The sequence below is a fragment of the Apis cerana genome, linkage group LG8, assembly GCF_029169275.1.
Source record: "Apis cerana isolate GH-2021 linkage group LG8, AcerK_1.0, whole genome shotgun sequence".
Classification (NCBI taxonomy): Eukaryota; Metazoa; Arthropoda; class Insecta; order Hymenoptera; family Apidae; genus Apis; species Apis cerana.
Window position 1 is genome coordinate 3,781,092 of NC_083859.1, and position 14,169 is coordinate 3,795,260.

General features: G+C 24.8%; 1 protein-coding gene and 1 long non-coding RNA gene across 14 annotated transcripts in view; one reads left to right on the plus strand and one right to left on the minus strand.

The window, feature by feature from the left end:
* Positions 1-13,850, minus strand: part of LOC107995316 (adenomatous polyposis coli protein) — a 43,223-nt gene extending 29,373 nt beyond the window's left edge. For 7 of the 13 annotated variants that reach the window (XM_062078141.1, XM_062078135.1, XM_017052743.3 and 4 more), the window contains exons 1-3: positions 13,711-13,850; positions 9,333-9,513; positions 3,784-4,022 (exon numbers count right to left, since the gene is read on the minus strand). In XM_062078141.1, the coding sequence (XP_061934125.1) occupies positions 3,784-3,949 (166 nt within the window). In that variant the 5' untranslated portion in view covers positions 3,950-4,022; positions 9,333-9,513; positions 13,711-13,850. Of the gene's footprint in view, positions 1-3,783; positions 4,023-7,289; positions 7,544-9,332; positions 9,514-13,710 lie in introns of those variants that run through there. The other 6 variants (XM_062078139.1, XM_062078133.1, XM_062078134.1 and 3 more) reach the window with 2 other exon arrangements.
* On the plus strand, positions 2,057-4,091 carry LOC133666547 (uncharacterized). Its single transcript, XR_009830830.1, has 2 exons — positions 2,057-2,697; positions 3,765-4,091. It is a non-coding gene; the product is annotated as an uncharacterized LOC133666547 (long non-coding RNA).
* Positions 13,851-14,169: the final 319 nt, after the last annotated feature.

Below are 14,169 nucleotides of genomic sequence, written 5' to 3' on the forward strand. Positions count from 1 at the left end.
ATCAAAAGTATTCATTTATAATATCAAATATCATTAGATATAATATTTTAAAAGATAAAATAGAGTCTAAAAATTTATTTTTTATTTAAATGTTGATAAATAGTTAAAATTATTAATAAAGAACTGGATTATTAATAATAAAATAAAAATTTATTTCCTATTCTTTAGTAATGCATATAAATCTCCTCTGTTTATTTCTTCTTTTCAACAAGTTCCGAATAAATTACATTGGAACATTTTCGTACATAATAAATTTCTAAATTTTAACCTCATAAAAACTTTTTTTTTATCAATTTTCCATATTCAAAACTTTCAGAGATCTCGTTATAAAATATTTTGTCTCTGAAGTAATATTTTCTACGCTATTTAAATACTTTTGAGAAAATAAATGAATAATATTAAAAAATGTTTTTTTTCTTTCGTCATTCGATAACGCATTTCAAATTTCAGCGAATGTTCACGAATACTCGAAAACTTTGTCGAGTGTACTTGTTTCACAAGCAACATTGCTTGTTTTTTATCTATCAGCATCTACCACTCTTCACCAAAATAACTATATTACTGGGTAGCGAAAAAAAAAAAAAGTAAACCGTCGGAAGACGAAGAACAGAAAAACGCACTCGGTCGTGACGCAAGTGGTGAGATCTAAAAAATAGCGAGGGTGCACCCTCGTGAATGTTTCATGATTCCACACGCTGGGAATTTTGGATTATACGCGTTCTATGCTCTCTTACGAACTTTTCTCGTCTATATAATTGCGATTTTATTCGTATTTCCTGCGTCCTATTGGATATAATTTACGCGGGAAATTTATAAATCGAATGTATGAATCGATAATTTTGAAAGCGATTTATGTTGTAAATAGAAAATGATAATGTATATATGTAATAACAATGATAAAATTTTTCATTTATTTTCATCGTTAAAGTAAACAGGAATATAATAATACGAGATAAACTGAAATAAATATTCAGACTTTTTTTTTATCAATTATTAATTATGTTACATAAAATAAATTGTATAAATTATATATAATAATTTAATAATTAATAAATTTTTCTCATAAGATTTTCAATTTTACCAAAAAAATTAAATATTTTGAAAATTTTAGTGACTTTTTTAAAAATGATCTAGTATTTATTAGAATTTATTTATTATTTTTATACAAACTATTGTTTTTAATACTAATTTTCCAACTTATTAAAAGTAGTAATGAAAAATAAAATATTGGAAATCTATTTCATAAGCTAATGATTGATTATTTCCTGTATTAATATTCCATCATCTTAATTTTTAATTAATCATAAATCGAAATGTATTGTATGTTAAATATATTGGAAACTTTACATTTAGCATCAACAACAAAAGTACATAAATATGCAGTGCATTACAACATATTCATATAATTGAATAAAGTTACAATAGGATTTTTAAATAGAACAAGCGAAATAGATGAATTCTTTAAAATCCTTAATGTTTTCAAATTTTTATAATAACAAATATAAGGAATATTTGAACTATACTCTCAAATATAAAATAATAATTAGGAGAAAAGATAAATATTTTTTATTATTAAAATTTCTTCTTATATAAATATAATTCTCTACCCCTATTAATTCATATAATATTAATATTTAATATATGATATTTTTTGAAAAATAATTCCACATATAATAACATTATACCAATTATTCATAAATTAAAATAGAACTCCATTTATCTGACTTTTATTACATGTTACTTGTTATATAAAGATAAATGAATCTATCATGAATAGAATTTGAATAGAAGTTTCTCTAATAATTCTCGGATAATTTCTTTATCAAATTCATTCAATGAAAGATAAATTATAATGACATAATAATTATTGATTAATTTTCCATTCAATAATTTTGTTAATAACTTTTACGAAGTTTTGTTACAATATAACCTTACAAATATAAAATTTTAATTGATCAATAATTCCTCTGATAAATCTGAATTGATTATATTTATTTATCAATAACGATATATTTACGTATGTTACATAAAGTTAATAAGTTTTCTTTTCTTACTCTAATTCCTCGTTCCAATAAATGTATTTCAAATACATGGAGTTCTGCTATACTATCAATCCTATAATCTCACTTAAATACTGCATCAGGAACGATACGCTCATTTCCAGGAGCGTGTCGCACGCGAATGGAATGTTCGATACGGATCTTCCTGTTTTCACATCTCTTTCAGTGTCAATCTTAGTGTCGGTAACCTCGACAACCAAGTTCGCCAAAGCATGTAAAATATACGTGCTCTAAGCGATCATCGTAAACGTATCTCAATAGATTTACCGCGACACGGATCCGTACAGAACAATGCTGTATTTATTGCCGACTAAATATAATCCGGAGAGCATTCGCAGAGACAAACTCGACCAACAGTATAAAACCGAATTCTCTTTCTAATTTTGAGACTTTGACGGTAGCATCATGTGAACCGCAACTGTTTCGCGCATGCGCCGATTACACAATTGCTTGAAGATTGTTATATAAACTGGAAAATAGTTATAGAATATAGCGAAAACTAGTTCAAAAAGTGAGTTCTAGAATTATAATTGTTTATAAAAATCTTCGTATACTCTATGAAAAGATTAATTTTATCGATATAAAATATTATTAAACTTTAATACAACAATTATACCTTTTATAAGACAAGAGAGAAGTAAGTTCACAAGAGAAGTAGATCAAATTGAAAAATATTAGAGATTATTGTAATCTTGTAATCATAATGATAAAAGTGATGATGTTAATTTAAAAAACAATTTCAAATTTGAAAAAAAATTGAAAATTATAATATTAATATCTAAAATTATATTAATTTTTTTAAAATATTATTTTAGATATGAAAAGCTTGAAATATCACTAGTTTCAGTGAAATTTCAGTGAAATGATGAGACAGTTGAAATGAATTATTAATTAAAACATATAACGTTTAAATCTCTAATATACTAAAATATTACGTCTAGAATAGCAAATATGATCAGTTAGATTCAGACAAGAAACGTTTATTTCTAGAAATTAGCCAATATTATCTGACACCTGTTCATTCTATCTCATTTGTGTCAATAGTGAGAATAGAAAACAGAGAATAGAAATTCAAATGAAATAAATAAAAGTATTTTTAATTTTAAGATAATTTTAACAACTTAATAGCTATTAAATCATTTAGATACGGATCATAATAATACTAAGATTTTAATCAAATATGATCAAGTTTATCTCATAATAATACCAGTTAACTGATAGGGATAATTCTGATAATTATATATTCGAACAGTTTAATAAATAGCAATATCAAAAGAATAAATATTAAAATATCATTCCATACAATATCATTGTATTAAATTATAACAATGAGCTGTCGTACAATCCATATGAAAAAAAATCGATTTGAAAGATAATTGTCGTATCATAATTTAACGCACTGAATGCTATTTTAATTTAAACACGATGCATTGACCGTAAAATGTGTAATTCATTGTGCGTGAAATTGTCAACAGGAAATTTTATTATTTAATATGTGTGTTTTACAGTATTTTGACTTGTATGAAGTCTATCTAATTGATTATCTCATCAAATAATATGCATACAAATAAGAATACTTATTATTTTTTAATTCATAATTTCTAATTTAATAACCATTTAATTAACATATATAGAATAAAGTATTTAAAAATATCAAAAAAAAAAGTAAATATTGAAAAATAGTTTTTTACAATTTTTTTTTAGGAAATTAGATAAAACTTACCGTTTTCATAATTCTTTTGGCTGAGAGAAAAATTGTGATTTACATCTGGAGGATCAGCATTATCGAACAGGTCAGAAGATAATTGTCTTTGCAAACGAATCGTTTCATGCGTCAACTCTCGAACCTGAATGAGTAGCTCCTGATAATTTGATACCGGAAGCGTCATTGCTATTGCACTCTGTTGTCTTCACTGCGCCTTTGCGCTCAAATTTTAAAAGAATAGCCATCCGATTTGAATTCTGTAACAAATGAATATTGTTTATTAATATAAAATATATCTTGCAAAATCTTAATCACGTAATTACAAAGTCTTAATCACGTTAATATTAAAAAATTATTTTAAAATCATTTGAAAATTTAAGCACTATTCCTCTAAAAATTTTCATTCATAATAATAATATCACATATAACATAGAAAATAAGTTTTTCTATTTACAATAATTTATTTCTATATAAGTGCGTTTTGGCTAGATAATACTTTCAAAATTCATTTTAACCATAGTCATCTTACAATTATAAGTAGAGATAAGCAAAGCACGAAAAATCATAAAGAGCGATATCATACATTGACTGTGACTCGGCTCTAAACTACTCAAACTCGTCGTCCTATATACACGGGAAATATATATCTATATGCAGGGACCCTTTTTAGTTGAAAAGCTACGAATCACGAGTCGTGCAATTGCAAGTCTGCGTATTTTACTATGCATATGTACGCTTAAGTGCAGCACTCGTTGGTGCTTAAAAGAGCTTTTGTCGATGGGGACGAAACACTGCAACCCTCTTCCTATTCGTGACAGCACTAGCATGTCACGTGAAAAGCGTGCACGCGTGCATGAGGGAATACCCTAAACTTACCACATTCGTTCATGTCAACCAGTTTTGTTCTCCAAAACATAGTAACCGCGGTGAATAATTATTAGTTGATTTCATTTTTACTTATTATGAAAAAGTCTTTTCAAGTTTTGTGAAGATTTTTATTATTTTTATAATTTTTTAATAATGATTTTTTTATTAATCTTGATTAATAGGAAAAATTACAAAAGAAAAAAAAATTACTTTTACACAAATCCTTTTATGATATATTTTGAATTTTTAATTATTTATATTATGAAAGTAAAACTTTTATAATAATTTTATAAATTCAAAAATATAATTTGCAATGAATTATTTACTTAAATCTTCGTAATAATTAGTTCAGTAATAAAATAAAATAATAAATAATATATCATTTGATGTTTGTATATATAAAAATATATAAAATATATGAATCGGTTGATTTTCAACGCGAAAATCATGAATTCTAGGTGAACTCGTAGATGGTACACGCATAGAAAATAATGTCGTGGAATGAAGGTATAGCGGGTCCGCCAGAGCGCGTCTGTCTCGCTTCGTGATCCATGACTGGAACCAGTCTAGATTGCAATAAGAAACTGGTAGAAACTTTGGTTGAATGCGACTTGCAAAAAGAGAGAATTTCGACCTGACTTCTCTCGAAGGTCGAGAACCGGATAGAAGGAATTGAATCGATAAAGGAATCTCGATATTCTATCTCATCGAATTATCATTTATATTAATTGCATAAATATGATATATAATTATATCAAATAAACTTATAAAGAAACTATTTTTCGAAATTTATCGAAGAAGATTGTATCATATATATATCAGCAACTTTATAGTATCTATGCTTCGTACAACGAAACCTTTTCAATGCTATCATAATAGAATCATGCAAACGTTCTTATAGTATAATCACACGCGATCATTAATGATTTAAATTCCATATTGACGTAAATAACAAAATATTGAGAATAAATTTGATTTTAAATTAATTTCATTAATATAAAAGAGAATTTAAAAATTCTTATTATTTATAAGAAAGAAAAAAGTATTTATAATATATAAAAGTTTAAAAATATAATGATATAAATATATCATTAATTATAAAGATATGAAAGATATATATATAATGTATTTTATTGGCTCGACTAATGACTCAATTTTGCATAAATTAAAATTCGCCGAATGCTACATTTGACCAGGTCACGTATGCTAAATGTATGCGCAAGAAGATCTACATATAACTGAAGACTCCAATTTCGCAGGAGTTTAATGTCAAAATTGTATTCCAAAAATATAACACTCTCCGCCAATGTTTCTCTTTGCTAAGTTGGAATTTATTAATGCGGTCAACGATCATAATGATTATTTCATATATCAAAAATATTTTTCTTTCTCAAACATATAACATAACATATAATATAAAATATAATAATTGAAACTAGAAATCAAGAATTTTAAATATTGATAAAAATTATAATATATAAAAATAAAATATAATAAATAAAAAAAGTTATAAGGAAAATATTAAACCGTTGAACTATAAACTTATTATCAACTGATTAATATTTTAAGACGATATTATATTATATTTAATCTTATCCGTTATATTTCGTGTGAAATAAAAGTGCACTGACCGGCTTGTAAGTGTTGTTAAGCAGAAGTTGACCAGATGCATTTTGAATAAACTATTTTCCACGAAACCATTCTTGTTTACTAGTTTATTGCGTGATATTTTATGAGAATGCGGTCAAAATAATTTCTTGGCAGTCATAAAAAATAATTTCACACGCTTGCAATCGAATTTAGGATAACAGAAATCTCAAAAACAATGATGTAATTACTTATTACAGCATAGAAATAAAATAAATATATTATTTTTTGGTATTTACATGTTATTTTGTATAATTAATTAATCTTATAATAATATCATTAATGTTGTATAATATTGTTTTAAGTAAATTAGATTAGTCACAAATGATTAAAAAAGTATTGCATTAAAATAAACGCATAATACATATACAATGTAATAAAACTATATAATTTAAAGAGAAAATTAAATATTCTTGATATTCTAAAACAGGATAATAATTAAGTGTTTCAAACAAGTGTATAATGATGGAATATTAATCAACGTGATTACAAAGCTAATCTCTTTAAAAATACTGACAATTAAATAGTAGAAGATTGTAACGTATTGTATAACGAGAATAATAAATAATTATAAACCTATTTAAAAGCATTGATTATAATATTTTTTTAAATATTGTATAGTAAGTGATTTATTTCGATAAAATAAAAATTATTATTTAAAATAAAATGAAAATTTTCAATAAAAGATTTATCTTAATCAATATTGATATATTTTTATTTCATTTCAATAAATCTATAAAAAAAAGATAGTCTAAATTTTATTTCTATACTATTAAAGAAATAAAATGTTGCAGTTTAAAAAGATTTAAAGTAGCTAAAAGTTGAAAGCTATAATAGACGAAAACCTTTTAAATAAAACAATACACAAATAATTGTCGAATATTTTATGATTTGAAATTAATTGAAATAAGATCTCTAAGATGAAAAATTATAATGCATTAATCTAATACAATATCATCATTGCACAATTTTTTTATTCACATTGATTTCTAAATACAAAATGAACTTACTAATTACGTACTATATTTATATCCTGTAGACATCTGTTATAAGACTTCCAGAAATCACTAATTCAAAATTATCTTCGATCTTGAATCAGAAATAAAGAATCAATCTCTCATAGAAAAGAGCAAAAAAATAACAGTTTGTGTTATCTTTTAAAAAAAGATGAAACGCAACAATAGAATTATTAAACGAGAAATACACAACACTGTGAAACAAAACACGAGAAGAACCTTCTCCTTTCGCTGTCCAACGAAAACTCATGGTGCACGCTCAACGCGACTACGGAGGCTCTTCCTTCCCCCACTCTTAGGAATGGAAGTTAATCGTGGTGGAGAAACCCCTCGTGTCGTTTCATGGCTCATGTTTAGCGAGATTCTTCGAACATATGACGAATGCCTTGAAATCGTTTCGAATGTTATTCAAAATTGAAAGCCTTGAATGACCAAACCCTACTAATAAATCTCATCCTGATGATGATCTAAAATTCCATTGTTTTGTCGCTCCATACAAACGTTCCTATACGTATAATGTATATTTCTAACTATCATAAATTTGCTAGACTGAAATATAATTTAAAGAAGTATGAAAAATGAAAAGAAAAACGATCTTATTATGTTCATGAAGAAATAAATATAATATATGATGATGTATGAACGACTTTATGTTATGGAAAAACATTGATTGTATGAATATTTTTAATTTTAATGAGACATTCATTTATAAAATTATATTTTAAAAAAAAATCGTGAAGAATGCATCGTCAAATAAAAAGAAGTTTCATTTCCTTAAAAAAGTTAACTTTATAGAAGAGATATTAATCTAAATGATTGATGGTACATCAAATAGAGAGTGACGATAGAAAAGTGAAAATTTCACTTTCATACTAAATTTTTTTATTCCAATGAAGGTAAAATGTTTTCGATAATTCAATATGCCCTCGCGTCTAGCATCCAATCACAATGAAATTGAGTATATGCAGAAAACTATCAAGACTGTAGTAAAACCACACAAGGAGAACCAGTAAGGATAAACTTGAGGTTAACAACAAATAAGATGTATATTCAAGATGTATATTCATAAGATTCAAATATACTTATAAGAAGAAAATTCATATATATAATAAACAGAAACTATTTTAATATATTGTAATATAATACATACATATATCATAATATATAATTTTTTTATTATTATACTTTCTTCTTTATAATTATTTTTTCAACAAATTTATCAAATATTTTGCTATATTTTATAACTCATAACTACGTGACTAGAAACACTAAAGTATCATAAAATATCAAATTTTAATGAATATCTACTTTATGATTATACAATTATTGCACATAAACTGCACTAAAAGAAAAGCAAAAAGAAAAAAAATATTGTGAATGAATAATCGAATATATCGTGATTCTTATTAAAAAGGTTAAATACATTTTTTATTTGAAAGAAAACGAACGCTATCGAATTCCTCGCCAGTTAATTATAGTTACAAGGTTTGTGACAAAAACAGAAGATGCCTTGATAGGAATGTGTACCGGTTTTCGTGGAATACCATAAAAGTACAAAGCACCATATGCAACTGGTTGATCATGAAAACCATCATACGTCCACGAGACCTCGTTGCATCGCATTTGTAAACCCATATCAAATGCGATTGCTTACTACGCATTTCTCGTATAATTCGAACAAGAAAATAATAATAAAAATATGGAACTTGTAAATCCGATACTTGATACTCTGTTCTTTGTGAAAGGAATACTTGAACATTCATTAAGTGCTTATATTAATTGATCTTTAGTATCTGGGTCAAACAATGCAGCTTTATTTTTAGGTAAAAATAAAGAAATCAATAAAAATGTGTTGACTAAGTTATTTTTTTTAAACTTTTATCAGATATCAGATCAGATTTTGATTCAAGAATCTTAAATTAATAATCTTATAATATCTTCTCGTTGAACTAGGGATACTAAAATGCGTTTTAGATGTTTAGAAAATTGAAAAAAAATGTTGAAAGGAATTCTATATATATGTTATAGAAAACTTACCTTCGCTAAACTTGCGCATGTCCTCCGAGATCCCGTATCGTTCTCATAATTTCCCTCTTGATGGTGAAACAAGGGAGAGCACTCTTCATGTGCGTGCGTTCTCTTGCACTACAGGAAATAGAAATCCAATACGGTCACGGTAGTCTCGAATGAGAGAGCAACTTCAGTGTTTCACCTTATCCTGTAAATTAAAATACATATATCTGATTTAGAAATAAGAAGGAATAGTTTTTTATCTTTTTAATATTGTGGGAAGAAGAATTTCTAAGATTATAGATAATTATAATTGATATTTAAAATAATTTAAAATATAGATTTCCTAATTCAGTTTGAAAACAAATTTTAATTTTTTTTATGGACTTTTTTTAGCCACAAAAAATATTATTAAATATTATTCATGCAATAAATTATTAGTATAATATTATAATTGAAATATTAAATTATTAAACAATAAATAAAATATGTTCAGAAAGAATTAAATGTGTTTAATAAAAAAATGTTTAATTGTAAATTTTCAATTTCATAATTGTATTATTGCTTTTCAGTGATATCCATCTTCACAAAGAATAACTATTTATAGGCGAATTCGAAAAGAATACAGATTTATCCGAATCTTTTCGCGTCGTATTGTCTGGTTCATTATTGCGGAAACTTTAATTACAACTTCAAACAAGTGGAAAGAAGAGATGCGCTTATTTATACGGTTTCAGAAGCTATGAATTTATTACATATTGGTAGCCACGTTCATCAGACACAAAATCAATTCATGACCCAAATGATTGTGCGCCTCTTCTGTTATTATTTCATCAGCAACTTGATTAGGGAATTCATTTGAACGGTAATGATTCTGTAGCTTGCCAACGTGCAATTTGAAAGGAATCAAAGACACTTTCATCGAGTTTACGAGTACAAATGCGATAATAATAATAAAATTGAGTGAATGGAGAGAATATTGTACAGAAAGAAATTTTATATATAAAAATATAAAATATATCTAAAATAATACTTTCGTATTGTATATCTATACATATTTTATATAAGAAATATAAAATTTTTTAACAAATATATAGTACATACAGACATAACCTATATATGTAATATAATAAGAAATAATCAAAATAGTAAAATCAATAGTTTCATGGATTCTATTAATATTTTTACATTACAATAGATTTCACGATATGTACAGAGAAAGTTTTCCATGTACTGTAAGATATTGGATTTAATTGCAAATTCTGGTTATCCGGTTAATTGTACATGTCGCTTTCACATATTTTGCATTTGAAAATTTCTTTGAATTGGGCTAAGATCATTAATTTTATCAATTAATAAATTTATTTCATTATATTCGATAGATTTATTTTCTATATCTTATATTATTCTATTATTACTTATTGTTTTATATCAAAATAAATAATTTTTTAAAGGAAGTATTAGTTTAAAATCAAAAATAAATAAAACAATAAATAATATATTACTTAATAATAAAAACTTTCATAAGAAATAAATTCGAAAACTATCATATCATATTAATAATAAAAAAATATAAAAAAATTTTTTTAAATTTTTAGTAATTCCAATCTATTAAATACTAAATTAAATATTTTCTTAATAAAATGCTTTATATTATTTAAGATTATAATCTGCTGCATTTTTTTAAAGTATACATTCAAATAATGAAAATTATATTAATGAGTATCTTATTTTTCTTGTTCCTTATAATATATAATAAAATAACAATTATACATAATGGAAATTATTTTTATAAAACTATTCATAAAATTATAAAATATTCTAAAATGAGCAAACAAACAAACATTCTTAAATCATGATTTCTCAATAAAATTATCATAATTATCATAAATCATTCTTATAATGAAATTATTTTATTGATTCTGCTATTCATTTTCTATTTCTTATATTGTATAATTTAATAATTAAACTGGATTATGTAAATTTTAAATTGTATTTAAATTCTCAGAAAAAAATATATTCGCAGAATAATGGCGAAAGATAATGCCGCGGAATGAAGATATAGCGGGTTCCGTAGAGTACGTTTATATTGCTCCGTGGTCCATAACTGAAACCAGACTACGCAGCAAGAAGAAACAGGTAGGTACGTTAACTGAATGTGTCTTCCTCGAAAGAGGATCTCCGTTTCTTCCGTGGTTGGATGAATAGAAGAAAAAGTTTCTGAATCTCACCGTTTACATTGTCTAATAATAAATAGTGTGCACATATTATTTCTATCTAACGAATGAGTGTTTCGAGAATCGATACATTTTTTACGTGTGCAAAATTATATAACCTATATGTGTTGTATCAATATTAAAATTAAATTAAAAAAAAAAATGTTAGACAAAAAATAAATTTAACCTAACAAATAATTTAACTTAAGAATCGCTTTCAATCATTTTTGATTAATTTATTAATGTTTAATATTAGTTGAAAACATCAAAGACGATCAGTTGTAAGGTTAAGTTTCTCAATTATCATATCGATTTACATACTCAATAGAGATATATGAGCGTTTAATTTCAAATATTTATATTTGAATAATTTTTAGCTAACTAATTATCTTAGAAATATCTAAATACACTAGATCTTAGATATTTTGTTCGAAATAACAATTTTAAGTTCTAGTGGTCATCAATGATTCTATGCACATTATATCGCATTAAATTAATCTGGTTAGAATAAAACCTGGTAGCGAAGCGTTTCAAATGGAACATTTCTTTCAATTTACATTGTTTGAGAATTGTTAATTATTAACTAAGAGATTGTCTCAATTATTCGCCAGTACATTGACCTATTCGTTTGCAATGTCGTGACGGTGAAAACTATAGTTTATCGAACATGGACGGTAAGAAATCGATCGAACAACGTACTTAGTATATGTTGCGTTCACGTGCGAGCATAGTCTAGACAGTTGCTATGTTTTATGATCACCTTATGCCAAAATCCTATTCCAAGAGTATAACTGCATGGATACTGTACATATATCCTTTTATGACTTACATAAAATTTATTCCATGTTATTCCTCTTTTTGTAGATAATGCTTTTGTTTTGGAAATATATCCCCATAATTTTGGGAAATTTGAAAAAGTAGTACTATCATAATGCATGTAAAGTTTTGCATTGTAAAGTAAGAAAATATTTTTCTATATTATTTTAATTTTATTAAAATATTTAAATTATATTATAATCTTTATTGATATTTATTTTTTTTAATAAAAAAATCGATATCAAAAAATTAATATTTTCATTTTATTATTTTTACATTTAAATATATATGAATTATATGAATTATAAAAGCAAATATATGAAGTATATTAAAATATACTCAAATTTATTTCCTTTATTTACTATATTTAGCTATTTTAACTTTCGTTACAGTATCCTCGACTTGTACATAACTGATCGCTGTTTTCATTGGTTTCGTGAAAATTAGTGAAAATCATAAATCGGAGAAAAATAATAATAATAAGATAATAATAAGAAATCGATATGATGAAATAAAATTGTTGAATAAAATAAAATAAAAGTATTTTAATATTCTTATTATTATAATATTAAATTATAAAAGCTATCAATTTTTCAATTTTTAAAACATGCTATCGCATAATACTGAAGGAATTTTATTTAGGGAACTATTGGTTTTACTATTTTATATTGGTTTCTATTTTGTTCAAAAAAAATAATTGATAATAATCAATCAGGAATCAAGAAAAAACGAAAAAAAATAGTTAAATAATAAAGTATATCAAATAATAAAATATTATAATATTTTATTATAAACGATAATAATATAATAATATGAACTAGAAATAAAAGTAATCATAATCAATATAAACATAGAAAATAGATATCTAAATATAAAATAAATATTTTCAATAAATTATTTAAATAATTACTTGTGAATATATATTTAGAAAAATTTTGTGCGTAGAATATTTTAAAATAATTATTAATTTATTATTATTAAATAATATGAAAATCTTTATTATCACGAAATATCACTACAAAATAAAGTTTAATCCATTTTCTATGAAAGCATTCAAGATTTTTAGTTTATTACTTTATAGGAACATTCAAAGCATATAATAGGTAAAATGCTTTTATATACTACAAATTCAATTACGGCTAAAACAACATATAAAATCAAAAAGACACTACATAATTCATGAAAGTAACCAACTTTTTCAATATTTTTTACATAATTTTTATAAATGAAAATAAAACAGCTATTTCTATTAATAAAAATTATAAATCATTACACTTTTCGAAAATAATACTTAATTTTCTTAATATTTCGATAGTTTAGAAGATAAAAATTTCTAATAAAAATTATATATATATTCATCTGAAAGTACTTACTTTATAGATAGCAGTCCAGAGATTTTTCAAGTCACCGACCTTTGTATGTATGTACCTATGTTACATCAAATCATTTTCTGTTTTGAACACCGATAGAGAATGTTTTTCATTTTACACGTAGTTCTACACAATAAAGATATTAAATTTTTCACATATAAATTTCTTCTTACTGCGAAATAAAAAAGAAAAATTGTTGGATAAAAATAATATTAACAAGAAACGAGAAACGTATACAAGAGATCTGTCTCCTACCGTTGTCGTTCGAAAACTCATGGTGCGAGCTTGATGCGATCGTGTGCTCTTCCCCCACTCCAACGAAGTTAATCGTAGTAGAGAAACCCCTTGTGTTGTTCGTATTTCGAACCTGCTCTTCATATATAAACGAATACACGTGTACTTATATACACTAGCATTCGGAAGTTGAATATGCTTATTACTAAAGAATTTTTAAATTTCTTT